Here is a 15,012-nt window from a genome sequence, read left to right as displayed (position 1 = left end):
CTTATCTTGACTTGGCATCGCGATTCATCCGGCGCAGTTGGAGTTAAACCCTCCTTTACTTCTCGAGAGCAGCCACCTGCATCTACCCCCGACAATATTCGGAGCCTCTCTCCATCTCCCTAAACGAAAATGTTGGACGACACTCGCGCCTTTATAGCGGCGCAGCTCAAGGCTGCCAAACCCGCTTTTGTGTCAAAGACACCTCATTTCAACTTCATCACTGTTCATTGTGAGTGACTCACTTCATCTCTGACGCTTCTCGTCTCATCGCGAACACGTTTGTACTGACTGTTGCACGCTTAGACTTTTGGATTATCTTTGCAACACTGCTCTCTTCTATTCTCATCTATGCCGGTGGCAAGGGCCAGCTTCACTTTATAGATGCTCTCATGTTCGGCAGTGGTGCAAATACTCAAGCTGGACTCAACCCTGTGGATGTCAACAATCTCAACGGATTCCAACAGTCCTGGATTTACACATTTTCCTTACTCTCTAACCCCATCACACTACACACATGCGTCGTGTTCCTCCGGCTGTACTGGTTCGAGAAGCGGTTTCAGCACTGGGTCCAGGAAGCCCGACTGCGTCGCCGAACTCTCAGCAAGTCCAAATCAAAGGCGCGAAATGATCTGAGCCAGGCTGAAAACGGTCAAGGTGTGAACGGAAGGCACATCACAATTGTACCGCGGAATGAGAGGACAAACCGAATTACCAATGATGGCATTCTCTTGGATAAGATTCCAGAGGGCGATCCCAAGCCCGTTGGCAGGAGCGACGAAAGTGATACGACGACAGTGTCCGACGATTTGCACAAGGGCGATGACCTTGATGATATCAGCCCCCTCGAACAGCCACATCAGAGAGACAATTCACACGTGAATCCCGAGGATAATAGCTCTGCACCCGACGGGCGGCCAGAGCATCACCCACTCACAACAGCCATCACGTTTGCCGACACTGTTAAGAGAAGTGACGGCGTTGGCAGTGAAGCTACAAAGTTTCCCCAGCGACGCTCCAATGCCGAACACATTGCCATTCTTGAGAGGCAGCGAAACCAGGACAACGAAGTGCTTCGCATTCCTGGGCCGCGGGAAACAGAACGAGGTCTGGGTCCTCGACGTCTTGAAGAGGATGACCAGCAGGAAGACGAGGATAGGCCGATTGGTCGCCAGACCACTGCCGACTCTCGCAATGGCGAGTCGAATAATATTCATGGGCGACAGCCCACCATTACCATCGCTGAGCCCGAGCATCGTAGGCGAGACGAAATCGAAGAAGACGTTAGAGCCGTTGGTAGCACCCTGGATACCCTGAGGTTTCGAAAGCCGCGCATCTTCAACCGTTCACAAGACAAGCTGCACGAAGATAGCTCATCCAGACAAAGGTCGAGGACGCCAAACCCGCGCCCGGTGCGAACCAAAACCATGGACACTATCCGCTCCGTCTTGACCCGAGAAAAGGAGGTTGACATGCCGTACCTCAGCTATACGCCCACCATGGGACGTAACTCAAACTTCCTCGGCCTGACCCTCGAACAGCGTGAGGAGCTTGGCGGTATTGAATACCGGTCGCTGAGAACTCTGGCCATTGTGCTGATGTTCTATTTCTTCGCCTTCCACATCCTGGCCGTTGTCTGTCTGCTCCCGTACATTTATGCCAACCAACACTTCGGAAACGTCCTTGCCCAGGATGCTATCGGCAAGACCTGGTGGGCGTTTTGGACCTCCAACATGGCTTTTATGGATGTGGGATTTACCCTGACGCCGGACAGCATGAACTCGTTTGCCACTTCCGAATGGGTTCTCATGGCCATGTGGTTTTTCATCATCATTGGAAACACGGGCTTCCCCGTCATGCTGCGCTTCATGATATGGGTGGCTTCCAAGTTCACCTCCAGAGGCACTGGCCTTTGGGAAGAGTTTAGGTTCTTGCTTGACCATCCCCGTCGATGCTTCACGCTGCTCTTCCCGTCAAATGCAAACTGGTGGCTGTTTTGGATTCTCGTCTTGCTCAACGTTATAGACCTTGTCTTCTTTATCGTTCTCGATGTAAGTTTCCGCTCATTTGGGCCCTTTACCGTCGACCTTGGATGCTGACTTCTCTTAGCTTGGCGCAGAACCCATCACCAGGTTGCCTCTTAGGAACAGAGTTGTCATCGGCCTCTTCCAAGCTGCGTCAACCCGAACAGCCGGCTTCTCGGCCGTCAGCATGTCTGACCTGCACCCTGCCATGCCGGTTCTGTATATGATAATGATGTACATATCCGTGTTTCCCATCGCCATTTCTATTCGACGAACCAACGTCTACGAGGAGAGATCTTTGGGCGTATATCATGACCGAAGCGACGATGACGATTCGGAAGCAAGCGCTCTCGATTATGTTGGGACTCACTTGCGGCGCCAGCTATCTTTTGATTTGTGGTATGTCTTTTTGGGCTTCTTCCTTCTCGCCATTACCGAAGGCGGCAAGATTGTTGGGGGCCGGTTCGACTTGTTCGCTGTCCTCTTCGAAATCGTCAGTGCCTATGGAACCGTCGGCCTCAGCATGGGCGTACCCGGTGTCAATGCGTCACTCTCCTCGCAGTTCTCGGTTCCTGGGAAGCTCATCATCGTGGCTATGCAAATACGTGGTCGACATCGTGGGTTACCGTATGGCCTTGATCGCGCTGTCATCCTCCCGAGCGAAGCCCGCCTGAAGAGGGAACAAGAAGAATCCGAGGCTGCCCTTGCTCGGACAAACACCGTCGTATCTACTGGTGCCACCACGGGCTTGCAGCGCCAGGCGACTACTGGACGCAGCCGCAGCAGGAGTCGTGAGCGGGCCAATAGCAGCCTTATAACACAATTACTGCACCCGGGTCCCGTCGTCCCCCAAGAGGCCCTCCGTCCAAGGGGAAGATCAGTCGAGGGACACCAGAGGAGCCGGTCTGTGGACGTTACTGGCGCTCTACCAGAACCCTCAAGCGCCCACTTACAGCCTCGGATTGAGGAAGACGACGAGCTGCGACAAATGTCGAGCTATGACTTTCCACACAAGCCACGACGTATTGAATCTTCTGCTTTTTAGAGAAATCCGTGGACATTTCTATTTCCTTTCTAACGAGCCCTCAACGATGGCTATATTACCACTGTACATATTTATTTGTTGCTTTCCTATATTTTCCTTTCCATTGTTCTCTTATTTGTTGAACGAAAATATGATTGGCTTGGGGTGGCGAAAACAGAAGCCTCGTCGAGTGATACCTGGCGGTGCGCCTGCTCACGGTTGGAGCTTCTGGTGGTATCAACAGCTTTTTTACATAGCGGGCAGTTGGTCTGATGATGTATCTATTGATGCTTGTGAATAAACACGAACGAATACGAAATTTGCTAAACTCGACATCTTGTTCCGCTGTAACGCCTGTAAACGCCGAAATGCTGTCTATCCGTGATTGCCCTGTAAATGAATGAAGCCATGCATATTCCGCCACTGTTGCCCATCTACTTCTAGCTCCAAAAGGCCAAGGGAATGAAAGAGACAAGGAAACAAAGCGAGGAAATTTATCCAAAAATGGCAGTGTAAGTAAGGTAGGTGAATCTAAATCACGGACGCCTGCTTGCTTATTTGTCCTCAAAGGCGCCCATGTTCTTCAAGGCGCCGGCAAGCCGACGATAGTCTTTGAGTAGGTCGAGGACCTCGCTGAGGCGCAAATCGCCCGGATTCTGGAGCTCCATGAAGCGCTTGTTTGGAGGAGGGATCTTGGGGGTTTCTTTTGGTGGGAGGACGGCTGCGATGTCTGGGAAGGCCTTTGACAGTTTCAAAGTCAGTAAATCGTAAAAAGGCGGGTTAGGTAGGAAGGGACTTACTGTTGCTAAATCGCCCCCATCAGTTGGCTTCACGGCATCTTTAGAGTCTTTTGCGTCCTTGTTGTTATCCTTTGCATCCTTGGCAGGAGGGTTCACGGGGCCGGATGCGCTTCTACCGAAGCCTCGGACCAAGCTGATGCCGGAAAGGCGTGCCATGGGGTTGAACGTGTTGCTCAAGTTGCGCATCTGGTCCAGCATGGCCGGGCTGGCGGGCGCCGGCACAGGGGTAGCGGCCGCGGCCTTTGGATCCTCTGCAAAGAGCACTTTCTTCGATGAACTCGCGCTACGGCCGCTGCGAGTGCTGTCCGTGCTGCGGTCACGACGGCCGCCGATGATGCTCAAGACGCGCTCATCCCGGCGCCCACTCTGGGGTTTGGCCTGGTCTGGCTCTGGCGCCGCTATGGATATAGTGCTGTCTTCGTCTTCCGGGGGCGGCGTGCTCACGAGCTTGCGAGCTTCGTCAAGGGTCTTGGGGACGGCTATGGGCTCCTTGGGGTCCTCCTGGCGCTCTTTAAGCTTGCCGAGGAGGAAGCTGTAGCTCTCGCCCAGGCTGTTGGAGATGGTCTTGAGCCCTTGATCGGCCGTCGTGAAGACAGCGTCGCTAGCAGCGCCAAATGCCTGTGCGGGGGTGTTGACCAAGTCGCTCAATCTCCTGTTCTTGACAGTCGTCGCTGGCTTGAGGCTTGAGGGCGATGCCTCGGGCTTGGAGGCTGTGGCGTTTTCAGTATTGACAGCAGAAGTACTCTGCGGTGAGGTCGTCAGCCCCTGAGAGTATGCCGGCGGAAAAGTTTCCACTTTGGGAGTCGCAGGTTGGCCGGGTGTCTTGACGGGCCCTGATGGGCTCTCATCCTCCCTCAGTGTGGCGAGGTCGACGGTCTGCAGGAAGCTGATGGCAGCCTCGAGATTTGTCAAACAGTAGGCCTCTTCGCCTGTGAGCTTCTGTTCCCAACGGAAGTTTTGGATGAAGTGGAGGTCGCTGATGACGTGAAGATGCTCCGGGGGAAGCGTGATGAGTGTGTAGATGAGCATCGGCATGATCTCGTCCGCCGAAGCCGAAGGATGAAACTGGGCCAGTGTATCGACGATGCTCTTATGTGCGGCCTTGAGGCGATTTAATTTGCCAAGCGGGTACCTTGACTCTGCCATTTGAATCAGTTGTTTTCGTGCGGGCTCGAGCTGAGCACGGATGACCTCTGTCTTCTCAGCTGTTGACTTTTCCTTTTCCGCTTCTGCTTCACCCAAATCTATCCCCAGGTCTGAAGGCCCGATGCCCACAAGGGACAAGGCGGCCGTCTTGGACCGCAGCTTCGCATCCTGGGCTTCATCCTGCGTACTCCTGTGGCGGTAGATTCGCTCGTAGATACCCTCGCATAGCCTCCTTTCCACGGCCTCCTCGAGCAAGCTTCGCTTCACCTCTAGAGCTCGCCTTGCTTTCTTGCGATTTGCTAGTTCCTCGGGCGTGATCATCTGCTGTTCAATTTCCGTCTTCGTTTTGTCCTTTGAGCCTAATGAGGCTGCTTTTGACCGAAGGCGGCTGGCGACGGAGGATGCTGGTGGCGGGGGCTGGAAAGTCTCGCGGCTCTGGCGTGAAGCAAGGGCGCTAACATGGGTAGCGATGTGAGAGGATGCCTGGGCATAAAACTCCTGGAACAGCTGCGATAGCTTGGCAATATTCGGCGGCGTGGAGTGGACCTTGGCAGAGAGTGACTCGACGAAGCTACATGAGTCGGTCAGACAAGGACTTGGGGTTGGATCAAGTGTAGCCATCCATCTCCTCACCTATCGGTCAAGGTAATCAGCTCGATCGGGAGGTCGTCAAGCTCAATCGAGTTTCGCGTGATCTCGGGGAAGTCTTCATTGTCGGAATTGTCGGCGGTGTCAAAGGTATCGGGAGCCTCGGCGTCGGTTCCGGCAGTTCCAAGCTTCTCCGAGGGCGATGCGGAGTGGAAGGTATGCGCCCGCTTGGGGGGTTCGATGCTGGGTGCAGTGGTCGTGTTCGGCTGGTGCGAGTAGGAGGCGCCTCTCTCTGGAGCTGGTCGAGCTGGTGAGGGAGCGTCGGTGGGTTGCTGAGAAGCCATGAGCTGCAAGACGACGGTGACGGGCTATTGGTGCGATGGTAAGCTTCTGCCGCTTGAGGACTGTGATGGAGATGACCAGTATAGTTTAGGGAGATGGTCCATTGAGAGATACCCGGCCAGTACTCTCCTGAAAATCGGAGGGGGGGCGCTTTGGGCTGAAGCAATCGGTTGCGCTCCCAGGGGCTGATGGGGGGGTTTCAACTGTGACCACACTTGCAGGGCACGTACGTACTTGATAGGATAGGTAAGGTAGATAGGCTAAGGTATAATCATCGAGCTTCTGGGTAGACGGTGATGAAGATGTCCTCGAAACAAGAGAGGATGGCACGGAGGAGGAACAGTCGAAGTAGAGGAAGCTGTCAAGTCTGGAGTGCTTGGGCGGCGGGCAGGTAAGATAAGATAGATAAAGATGCTGAATAGCGGTCGATAGATGGCTTCAAATAGGGAGATGCGGCGGTGATATTCAAGACAAAATGCTGATGTTTCGTGCGTAAGAGATGCTGGGAGGGAACTGAGAGGAGACGCAGTGCAAGAGAGCCGCGGCCGCACTTGGATTAGCTGGTGAGATGACGACAGCTGTTTGACAGGACGGGAGAGAATAGAGACGATTTTGGAGTTGAAGCTCAGATGCGGCGCGCCACCAAGAGAGCTGGAGCCTCCACTGTGTTATCAAAGGTCATACATACTTAGTACCTATCGGCTTATCGATACGCAGGCAGCCTAGTACCTCCGTCCTTGGGCATCTTCGAAGTCGAGGTTAAGGTACACGGAACAAACATATTATCATTATGACTTGGTGTGAAAAGTGCCAGTGGACAGGAAGAGAGTATGAAGAAAGCATTAGGGTACAAAGGCAATTGGCGAATGATCAAGTTTGCATAGGTAGTCACATTTTGTGCCGTTTCATTCTGCATCTGATCGGCTTTGCTTAGACGGGTGACATGATCAGCGAGGGATGAGCCACTGATAGGCAACCCGAAGCGCCACAGCATGCAAGCAAACAAGTCATCTCGGCTGAGTACTCGTGTTACTCTCGTCCGAATAATGATGCCCAATGCCTTTTACTTCGCACCTCATTCATATGTAGGTGCCTTTGACCAACATTACCCAGGTATTACTCAGGCCGTAAACAGGAGCAGCCTCATTGGCTCATGTTATTCTCACCATGGTACTAATGTCCCGAAAATGCGGAGGAGTCCCCAGATTCTCCCCCGTAGCCCAGCGGTCTTAGTGCTGCTCTAGCGCTAGCCGGGTACTCGAGGTCTACAGGGCATGTACCCGACATGTATTAGCCGTCCCGTCCCGCGAGTCGCATCGCCAGGCACAGAGAGCCGCGCTCCGGAGCCGGTGCCTTTGAACCGAGGGCAAGCTGGCGATGGTCTGTTTAAGACGCTGGCCGCCTTCTCTTCCTTTTCCCCTTTCCCTCCTTTTTTCCTCTTCTCTTGTCTTCTTCCTTTTGTTCGGGACATGTCTTGTTAGAATCTCAGCAGTCGCCGTATGTCTAGACACCCACTGCTTCGATTCCCATCTTTATAGCCACTTCTCCTCTTTCTCCTCCTTCGCCCCCTCTCCCTTCTCAGCTATAAGTTACGGGTCTCTCATCACATACCCAGTACTCTCTCTTCTTATCCGAGGTCAAGGCCTCATCCAAACACGCCCACCATGTCTGGCCCGCCGTCTCGCATCCGCTCCATCCTCGGCCATCTCATCCCCAACCAGCCCACGCCTCCTCACATCCACCACCTGTCGCCAACCTTCTTCCTCGAGCGCGCCGCGTCCATTGAGCCCAATGCCGAGGCCATCTACCACATCACCTCCAACGGCGCCGTCCTGCGCCGCAACTATCAGGAATTTGCCGACCGCGCCAGGGGCTTGGCTTATTACCTGAAGAAGCACGGCTTGAAGCGCGTGGGCATCCTCGCGCCCAACACGCCAGCGTTCCTCGAGGCCATCTACGGCATTCCGGCGGCGGGGGCCGTGGTCGTGCCGGCAAACTACAGGCTGAAGCCCGACGACATTGCCTACATTTTCGAGTTTGCCGAGGTCGACAGCATCATTGTCGATGCCGAGTTTGTCCATTTGCTGGATTCGTTCAAGCAGAAGCACCCCAAGGTGCCCTTGATCATTGACTCCGTACGGCTGATGTCTCTTTGTATTTGTGTATAAGGTAAACACTGACCGGAAGCCAGGACACCGACGCCACAGAAGGCCAGCTATGCGGCCCCTTTGACGAAGCCGTGCTCGAGGGACTCAACTATGATGGCTCCAGTGGCAACGAAGGCTGGGCCGGTCTCCATGCGCATGCCACCAACGAGGATGACATGATTGCCATCCCCTTCACCTCCGGCACTACATCTCGTCCTAAGGGAGTTGTCTTTACCAATCGAGGAGCGTATCTGGCCTGCATGGGCAACATTATTGAGTCTGAGCTCAACCACGGCCGCTGCAAGTACCTCTGGACGCTTCCCATGTATGTCAAGCCAAGTCACTCCTATCACTACATCTATCATGTTCCAAAAGCTAACTATGGTTGTTCTGCCAAAGGTTCCATGCCATGGGCTGGACATTGCCGTGGGCTGTTGTCGCCGTGCGCGGCTTAAACGTCTGTCTGCGAAAGATTGACTACCCACTCATCTGGAAGCTGCTGAAGGAGTTGCGCATCACTCATTTCAATGCGGCCCCCACGGTCAACACGCTCCTGGTGGCATCAAAGGAGGCGGAGAAGCTGCCGCACGAGTGCCGAGTAACGGTTGCGGCCAGCCCGCCAAGTGCTCATCTCTTTGAACAAATGGCACGTATTTTCCAAGAAAGCCTAAATCTGGTTATATCGCCTGGCTAACCAGATGACCAGACCAACTTGAATCTCATTCCCGTCCATGTGTATGGCATGACAGGTAAAGCCTCTTCAAACTCTTCATTTCTGCTTTATGCTCACCAGACGACAGAGACGTACGGCCCTCTCACGAGATGCTACGTGTTGCCAGAGTGGGATAATCTTCCTCCCCACGAAAAGTACGCCAAGATGGCTCGCCAGGGCCACGGCTTCATCACCAGCCTTCCCATCCGGATCGTCAAGCCCGACCAGCCCGGCGGCGTCCTGGTAGACGTGGCCAAGAACGGCAAAGAGATTGGCGAGATTGTCTTCTTTGGTAATATCTGTGCCAAGGAGTACTACAAAGATCCCGAGGCCACGCGCAAGCTGTTTGAGGGAGGCGGGCTGCATTCGGGAGACTTGGCGGTCTGGCACCCCGACGGCAGCGCCCAGATTCTGGATCGGGCCAAGGACATCATCATCTCCGGCGGTGAGAACATTTCGTCGGTGGCCCTGGAGAGCATGCTGGTCGAGCACCCCGACATTCTCGAGGCAGGCGTGGTGTCTGTTCCCGACTCTCACTGGGGCGAGCGGCCCAAGGCTTACATTACGGTCAAGGAGGGCAAGAGCCTGGTGGGCGAGGACGTGATCGACTGGGCCAAGCACCAGAGCAACATTAGCAAGTTTATGGTGCCGAGAGAGGTCGAGATTGTGGACGAGCTGCCCAAGACGAGCACGGGAAAGATTAAGAAGAATGTGTTGCGGAAATGGGCCAAGACTGGGCGCAACCACTGAGGGTGGTGTTGGATAAATCAGCAAAAGATGCTTGCACTTGAAAGACGGCGTAGTTGTGTTATTCAGTTGGTATATAGATGTCTGGATCTATAGCGTCTGAGCCTTTTAAGGGAGTTGGGATAACGAATGCTGTCACTAAGCTGAGCCGTTGCATAAAGGAGCCATGGTGCTGAATAAATAAAAGTTTGACAACTACTTAGGATACAGTCTCATTCTCAATAAAGAAAAGAAAAAAAAAACGCTTGTGAATCATGTGCAAGTTGGGGGCATGTGTGTTGCACAGTCAAGGGTAAGGAGACTGAAGAAGTTACATACATTCAGTTGAGTCATGCTACAGCTCACTTTATAGCAAAAATATTGAAGCCGATCTGTCATCCAAAGGTCGAGTCGTATAACGGTTAGTACAGTCGCTTCACATGTTCTCACGAAGATGCGGAGCGCGCGACAGACCCGGGTTCGACTCCCGGCTCGACTACTCTTTTTGTCCTCTTTTTTTTTGGCTCTTCTGTGGCACGATCTTATCTCGGTATATACATGCATATGTAGTAGGGAAATCCATCGGACTGAATGAATCATGGCATCATCATCCTGCATCTCGCATCTGCTGATACTGATTGCCTTCTTCATGCAATCCAGCCAGCAAATCGAATCCCCCTTGTCAAGCTGCAGCAGCTGGTGGAGGTTCTAGAAACGCAGCGCAAAGCAGCGAACGCTCCAGCACCATCTTCGCTCCTCTGCGGCGCCCCTCCAGCACTGCCGCGGCGGCCAATAACGTGCGGCGCCGGTCCCGACCATCGTATCATCCAAGCATCATTTGCCTGCATCCCCGTCATCCGGTCTGAACTTATTATTTTCTGCCATCTTCCCGCACCTCCACTGTGTTTATTTCTTTTGCTTTTTTGTTTTTGTGAAACGGCAATTCGATCTGAAAGATACACGAATCGACGAACACCTTTCCGACTCAATTCTTCCTCTCTCTCTCTCTCTCTCCCCATCATCACTCTCTTCAGTCTCTTCAGCTTCTTCTTCTTCTTCTTCTTCAGCTTGTCAGCTTCCATCATGAGCTTGAGCGGGTCGCGGCCGCTGCGGGGCGGGTGCCAATGCGGCCGGAATCGTTACATCATTGCCATTCCGGAGAACGGCATTCAGGAGGCGCAGGTCTTGTTCAACACTGAACCACAGCATCGTAAGTAAAAAAAACTGGTGTTTTTCTTTTGTTTCTACGTTGAATTGCTGAAATCACTGGCCTTTGGGGGCTTTGTCTGGTGAAGAAATGGAGGGGATTGGAGTTGGGAGGATGGGATTCGGTCTGGCTTGACGATCCCGGGATTCTCACCCCACCATCCAGAAGCTACACCGAGACGAAGCTTTGGAGCTCACCTTTGGCGCTGTACTCGTATCTGTCTGTTTGTTTGTTGTTGATCATCTACCGTGTTGGCCCTGAAGCTGACGACTGCGTGTGCAACCACAAGCAGAAATCCCCCTGGCGACGCCGCTGGCCGCGTACATCCGGGTGCCGCTCTCATGGTACCACAGCACCACCTACGCCTTCTTCCCCGACGAGACGCACGCCATGATCCGGCGGGTGTACACGCACCCGAGCCAGGACTACTCCAAACGCCACTTCTGCGGCTTCTGCGGCACGCCCCTGTCCTACTGGTCCGAGGAGCCGCGCAGCGAGGCCGACTTCATCAACCTGACGCTGGGCAGCCTGCTGCGCGAGGACATTCGCGACCTCGAGGACCTGGGCCTGATCCCCGACGACGACATGGAGCCGGCCGACCAGCCGCCGGCCAACAAGCGGAGCGCCGCCCTGCGCCAGTCGTTTGGCGTGCCCTGGTTCGAGACGCTGATTGAGGGCTCGCGCCTGGGCAGCATGCGCCGGAGCTACGGCGCCCAGCGGTCGCGCGACGGGCAGGCGAGCATCGAGTGGGAGATTGTCGAGTTTTCGGACGGCGGCGGAGAGATGGACTTGGGGGGAGGGGATGACGACGCGGCGCTGCAGCAGACGGGCAAGAGGAAGCATCACGAGGTTTCACGGGGCGTTTGAATGACTGGGCGAATCTGATTTGCTTGGGGGGGTGTGCAAGTGAGTGAGTTTGAGTGTGTGAGCGAGTGAGTGAAGGAGTGAATGCATGAGTGGATGAGTGAGTGAGTGGTGTGGTGTGTACAACAACAGCTGTCGAAAAGCAGGGGCAACGATACGCCGTCGTGTTTTCAGGGTAATGTGCCTGGCATGGTTGGGATGGGCCGGTCTGTATATGAGCTGTCGCTTCTGTTCATTTGGTTTTTGCTGTTCATTTTGTTCTCGGTCAGGCGTTGTTGTGCAGACAGTTGGCCGGGGGGGTTGTCTGTCCACCTTGCACCTTGCCTTTAGGCGCATTCATCGCAGAGGCTATATAGAGATCCATATGGAATCGACGCAACCTTTGGAGTTACCGCTCATTACTTCTCGCCTCAATCATGCATAAATACCACCTCCATCGGCGTGTAGCGTCTACCTTGTGGAACCGGATACTGAAAGTACCACCCAGTCATCCTCAAGTTCGTGATACGAAGCATGCAACTGTAAAAGTAGCACTCGGTTGGAATGTGGCGACTCCAACACTTTGTCTTCTCGCAAGCAGTTTCCTCTCGACGATACTATGCAACTATACAAATCACACGTGGTTTCTCGGCTGAATCTATCCGTCGGCTTACCAGAAACGAACGAAGCCAGACAGAATAGCCAGACTCCTTGTCTTGTCCTTGCTGATCCTCTTCCTCCGCCATTCCCCGATGACTTGAACTACATACCTTACTACTAGCCAGCATCTCCCCATCTTCTCACCTTGCACGTACCATCACTAGTGCTTGCAGTTCGCTCTCCTCAACCTTTCGGAGTATCACCGTGGTCAAACTCACTCACCCCATCCATACCCCCCTCCCCCGGGCTAAGCTGCTTGGAGCCGTCCGGATCGCCCGCCTCCGCTTTCTCCAGCTTCCCCATTGAGGAGCGGGCTAGCCTTTTGCCTTGTGACTCGCTTTTCGGTCAGGGGGGGTTGGTTGGTTGGAACATAGAGGAGGCTATACGATACGAGGAGGCGGCTGTTTCGGTATCCCCGCCGTGTACATGTATTCCTTCTGCCTTCTCTCTCCCGCTAGTAGTAATCTCACAACTACTATCTCTTACTCTCTATTTCTTGTCCGTTTTGATGATTTCCCTACTGATGGAGCCCAAGTGCTAAACAAGAGTCCACATAAAAGCCGGGGTTAACGGGGCTTGTCCAGGGTTTCCCCCATAGTGTACATATGTACAAACAAGACAATATGACCCTTGCCGTTCCTTTACTTTATTAGGTTGTCGAGTCCCCTCTAACAACAGCCATTTTCTTGGGTAAAATGCCCACAGCCAGATTGGCTAAATGCGCAGGTACCTGTGATACGCAGCATTGCAAAAGGCGCCATCCAGCCTGTCCGGGAAAATGCAGGGTCTATAGCAGCAGCCCTTTTGTATTTCTCCATGATAATTTCCCGAAGGTTGGGAGGGGGGGATGAGAAGGGGCGGAAGGGGGGGAAGCGATCGTTTAGTGTCTGCATATATAACTTATATACCATATATATATATCCGGGGGTCCAGCGCTATTCTTTCCATCTGTCCTTTCTGGCTGAAGGAGAAGGACCCTGTGCCTGATTTGCAAGTTGATTTTGTGAGTGGGTTGAGTCTGCTGCACTGTTCGAGCTTGGTTACTGGCACCTGTTTTGTCTTGTTCTTTGCATACAGCCGAAGCAGAAGAGGAGAAAGAAGAAGAAGAAGGAGAAGAAGAAGAAGAAGAAAGAAGAAGAGAGATTGCAAACATGTTGCCCAAAGACTTTCAGTGGGGGTTTGCCACGGCTGCGTAAGTTCTTCTTTCTCGTCCTCTCTCTCTCTCTCTCAGTTGCATGTACGAAACAAACTCACTTACACGGGGGGACTCACTCGAAACAAAAACAGCTACCAGATCGAGGGCGCCGTCGACCAGGACGGCCGCGGGCCCAGCATCTGGGACACCTTCTGCGCGCAGCCGGGCAAGATCGCCGACGGCTCGTCGGGCGTGACGGCGTGCGACTCGTACAACCGCACGGGCGAGGACATTGCGCTGCTCAAGTCGCTGGGCGCCCGGGCGTACCGCTTCTCCATCTCGTGGTCGCGCATCATCCCCGAGGGCGGCCGGCATGACCCCGTCAACCAGGCCGGCATCGACCACTACGTCCGGTTCGTCGACGACCTGCTCGACGCCGGCATCACGCCCTTCATCACCCTCTTCCACTGGGACCTGCCCGAGGGCCTGCACCAGCGGTACGGCGGGCTGCTGAACCGCACTGAGTTCCCGCTTGATTTCGAGCACTACGCCCGCGTCATGTTCAGGGCGCTGCCCAAGGTGCGCAACTGGATCACCTTCAACGAGCCGCTGTGCTCGGCCATCCCGGGCTACGGCTCCGGCACCTTTGCGCCCGGCCGGCAGAGCACCTCGGAGCCGTGGGCCGTCGGGCACAACATCCTCGTCGCCCACGGCCGCGCCGTCAAGGCGTACCGCGACGACTTCAAGGCCGGCGACGGCCAGATCGGCATCGTGCTCAACGGCGACTTCACCTACCCCTGGGACGCGGCGGACCCGGCCGACGTGGAGGCGGCCGAGCGCCGGCTCGAGTTCTTCACGGCCTGGTTCGCCGACCCCATCTACCTCGGCGACTACCCGGCGTCGATGCGCAAGCAGCTGGGCGACCGGCTGCCGACCTTCACGCCCGAGGAGCGCGCCCTCGTCCACGGCTCCAACGACTTCTACGGCATGAACCACTACACGTCCAACTACATCCGCCACCGCAGCTCGCCCGCCGCCGCCGACGACACCGTCGGCAACGTCGACGTGCTCTTCACCAACAAGCAGGGCAACTGCATCGGCCCCGAGACGCAGTCCGCCTGGCTGCGCCCCTGCGCCGCCGGCTTCCGCGACTTCTTGGTCTGGATCAGCAAGCGCTACGGCTACCCGCCCATCTACGTGACGGAGAACGGCACGAGCATCAAGGGCGAGAACGACTTGCCCAAGGAGAAGATCCTCGAGGACGACTTCCGCGTCAAGTACTACGACGACTACATCCGCGCCATGGTCACGGCCGTGGAGCTGGACGGCGTCAACGTCCGGGGGTACTTTGCCTGGTCGCTCATGGACAACTTTGAGTGGGCGGATGGCTACGTGACGAGGTTTGGGGTTACGTATGTGGACTATGAGAATGGGCAGCAGCGGTTCCCGAAGAGGAGCGCGAAGAGCCTGAAGCCGCTGTTTGACGAGCTGATTGCGGCGGCGTGATGGAGTTGATTTTGATGAGGATGATACCTGTCGGATGCTGGTGATGTGTGAAACACCGCAGAGGATATGAAAGTAGCTGCCATACGCTGATGGCGGAAGGGAAATTGTTCAATATATAGAATGAATCAAACAAATGAAATGTCAAGCAAAAAAAA

General features: G+C 54.6%; 5 protein-coding genes and 1 non-coding gene across 6 annotated transcripts; 5 read left to right on the top strand and 1 right to left on the bottom strand.

Annotated features, from left to right (window-relative positions):
* Positions 1-129: 129 nt before the first annotated feature.
* Positions 130-3,066, top strand: BBK36DRAFT_57231 (hypothetical protein; the record flags this gene model as incomplete). The annotated part of the gene is made up of 4 exons (XM_024898281.1): positions 130-229; positions 304-780; positions 865-2,048; positions 2,107-3,066. The coding sequence occupies 4 exons, from the start codon at positions 130-132 to the stop codon at positions 3,064-3,066; spliced, it is 2,721 nt and encodes a 906-aa protein (XP_024747674.1).
* Positions 3,067-3,599: 533 nt separating this feature from the next.
* Positions 3,600-5,945, bottom strand: BBK36DRAFT_142948 (hypothetical protein; the record flags this gene model as incomplete). Its single annotated transcript, XM_024897496.1, has 3 exons — positions 5,625-5,945; positions 3,846-5,562; positions 3,600-3,785 (listed from the first exon to the last, which is right to left on the bottom strand). The coding sequence occupies exons 1-3, from the start codon at positions 5,921-5,923 to the stop codon at positions 3,600-3,602; spliced, it is 2,202 nt and encodes a 733-aa protein (XP_024747673.1). The 5' UTR covers positions 5,924-5,945.
* Positions 5,946-7,585: 1,640 nt separating this feature from the next.
* Positions 7,586-9,530, top strand: BBK36DRAFT_1123861 (acetyl-CoA synthetase-like protein; the record flags this gene model as incomplete). Its single annotated transcript, XM_024891112.1, has 5 exons — positions 7,586-8,083; positions 8,113-8,393; positions 8,468-8,744; positions 8,775-8,817; positions 8,869-9,530. The coding sequence occupies 5 exons, from the start codon at positions 7,586-7,588 to the stop codon at positions 9,528-9,530; spliced, it is 1,761 nt and encodes a 586-aa protein (XP_024747672.1).
* Positions 9,531-9,910: 380 nt separating this feature from the next.
* Positions 9,911-10,005, top strand: BBK36DRAFT_t139. Its single transcript has one exon. It is a non-coding gene; the product is annotated as a tRNA-Val (tRNA).
* Positions 10,006-10,589: 584 nt separating this feature from the next.
* Positions 10,590-11,580, top strand: BBK36DRAFT_1124036 (hypothetical protein; the record flags this gene model as incomplete). Its single annotated transcript, XM_024891124.1, has 2 exons — positions 10,590-10,716; positions 11,006-11,580. The coding sequence occupies 2 exons, from the start codon at positions 10,590-10,592 to the stop codon at positions 11,578-11,580; spliced, it is 702 nt and encodes a 233-aa protein (XP_024747671.1).
* A 1,787-nt stretch (positions 11,581-13,367) lies between these two features.
* On the top strand, positions 13,368-14,857 carry BBK36DRAFT_1124340 (glycoside hydrolase family 1 protein; the record flags this gene model as incomplete). The annotated part of the gene is made up of 2 exons (XM_024891155.1): positions 13,368-13,408; positions 13,504-14,857. 2 exons carry the CDS (start codon positions 13,368-13,370, stop codon positions 14,855-14,857), a joined length of 1,395 nt encoding a protein of 464 aa, XP_024747670.1.
* Between the last annotated feature and the right edge of the window lie 155 nt (positions 14,858-15,012).

The sequence above is a fragment of the Trichoderma citrinoviride genome, assembly GCF_003025115.1.
Source record: "Trichoderma citrinoviride strain TUCIM 6016 unplaced genomic scaffold BBK36scaffold_11, whole genome shotgun sequence".
NCBI classification, from domain to species: domain Eukaryota; kingdom Fungi; phylum Ascomycota; class Sordariomycetes; order Hypocreales; family Hypocreaceae; genus Trichoderma; species Trichoderma citrinoviride.
The sequence above is the reverse complement of the archived record's forward strand: the minus strand, read 5'-3'. Positions and strand labels throughout refer to the sequence as shown.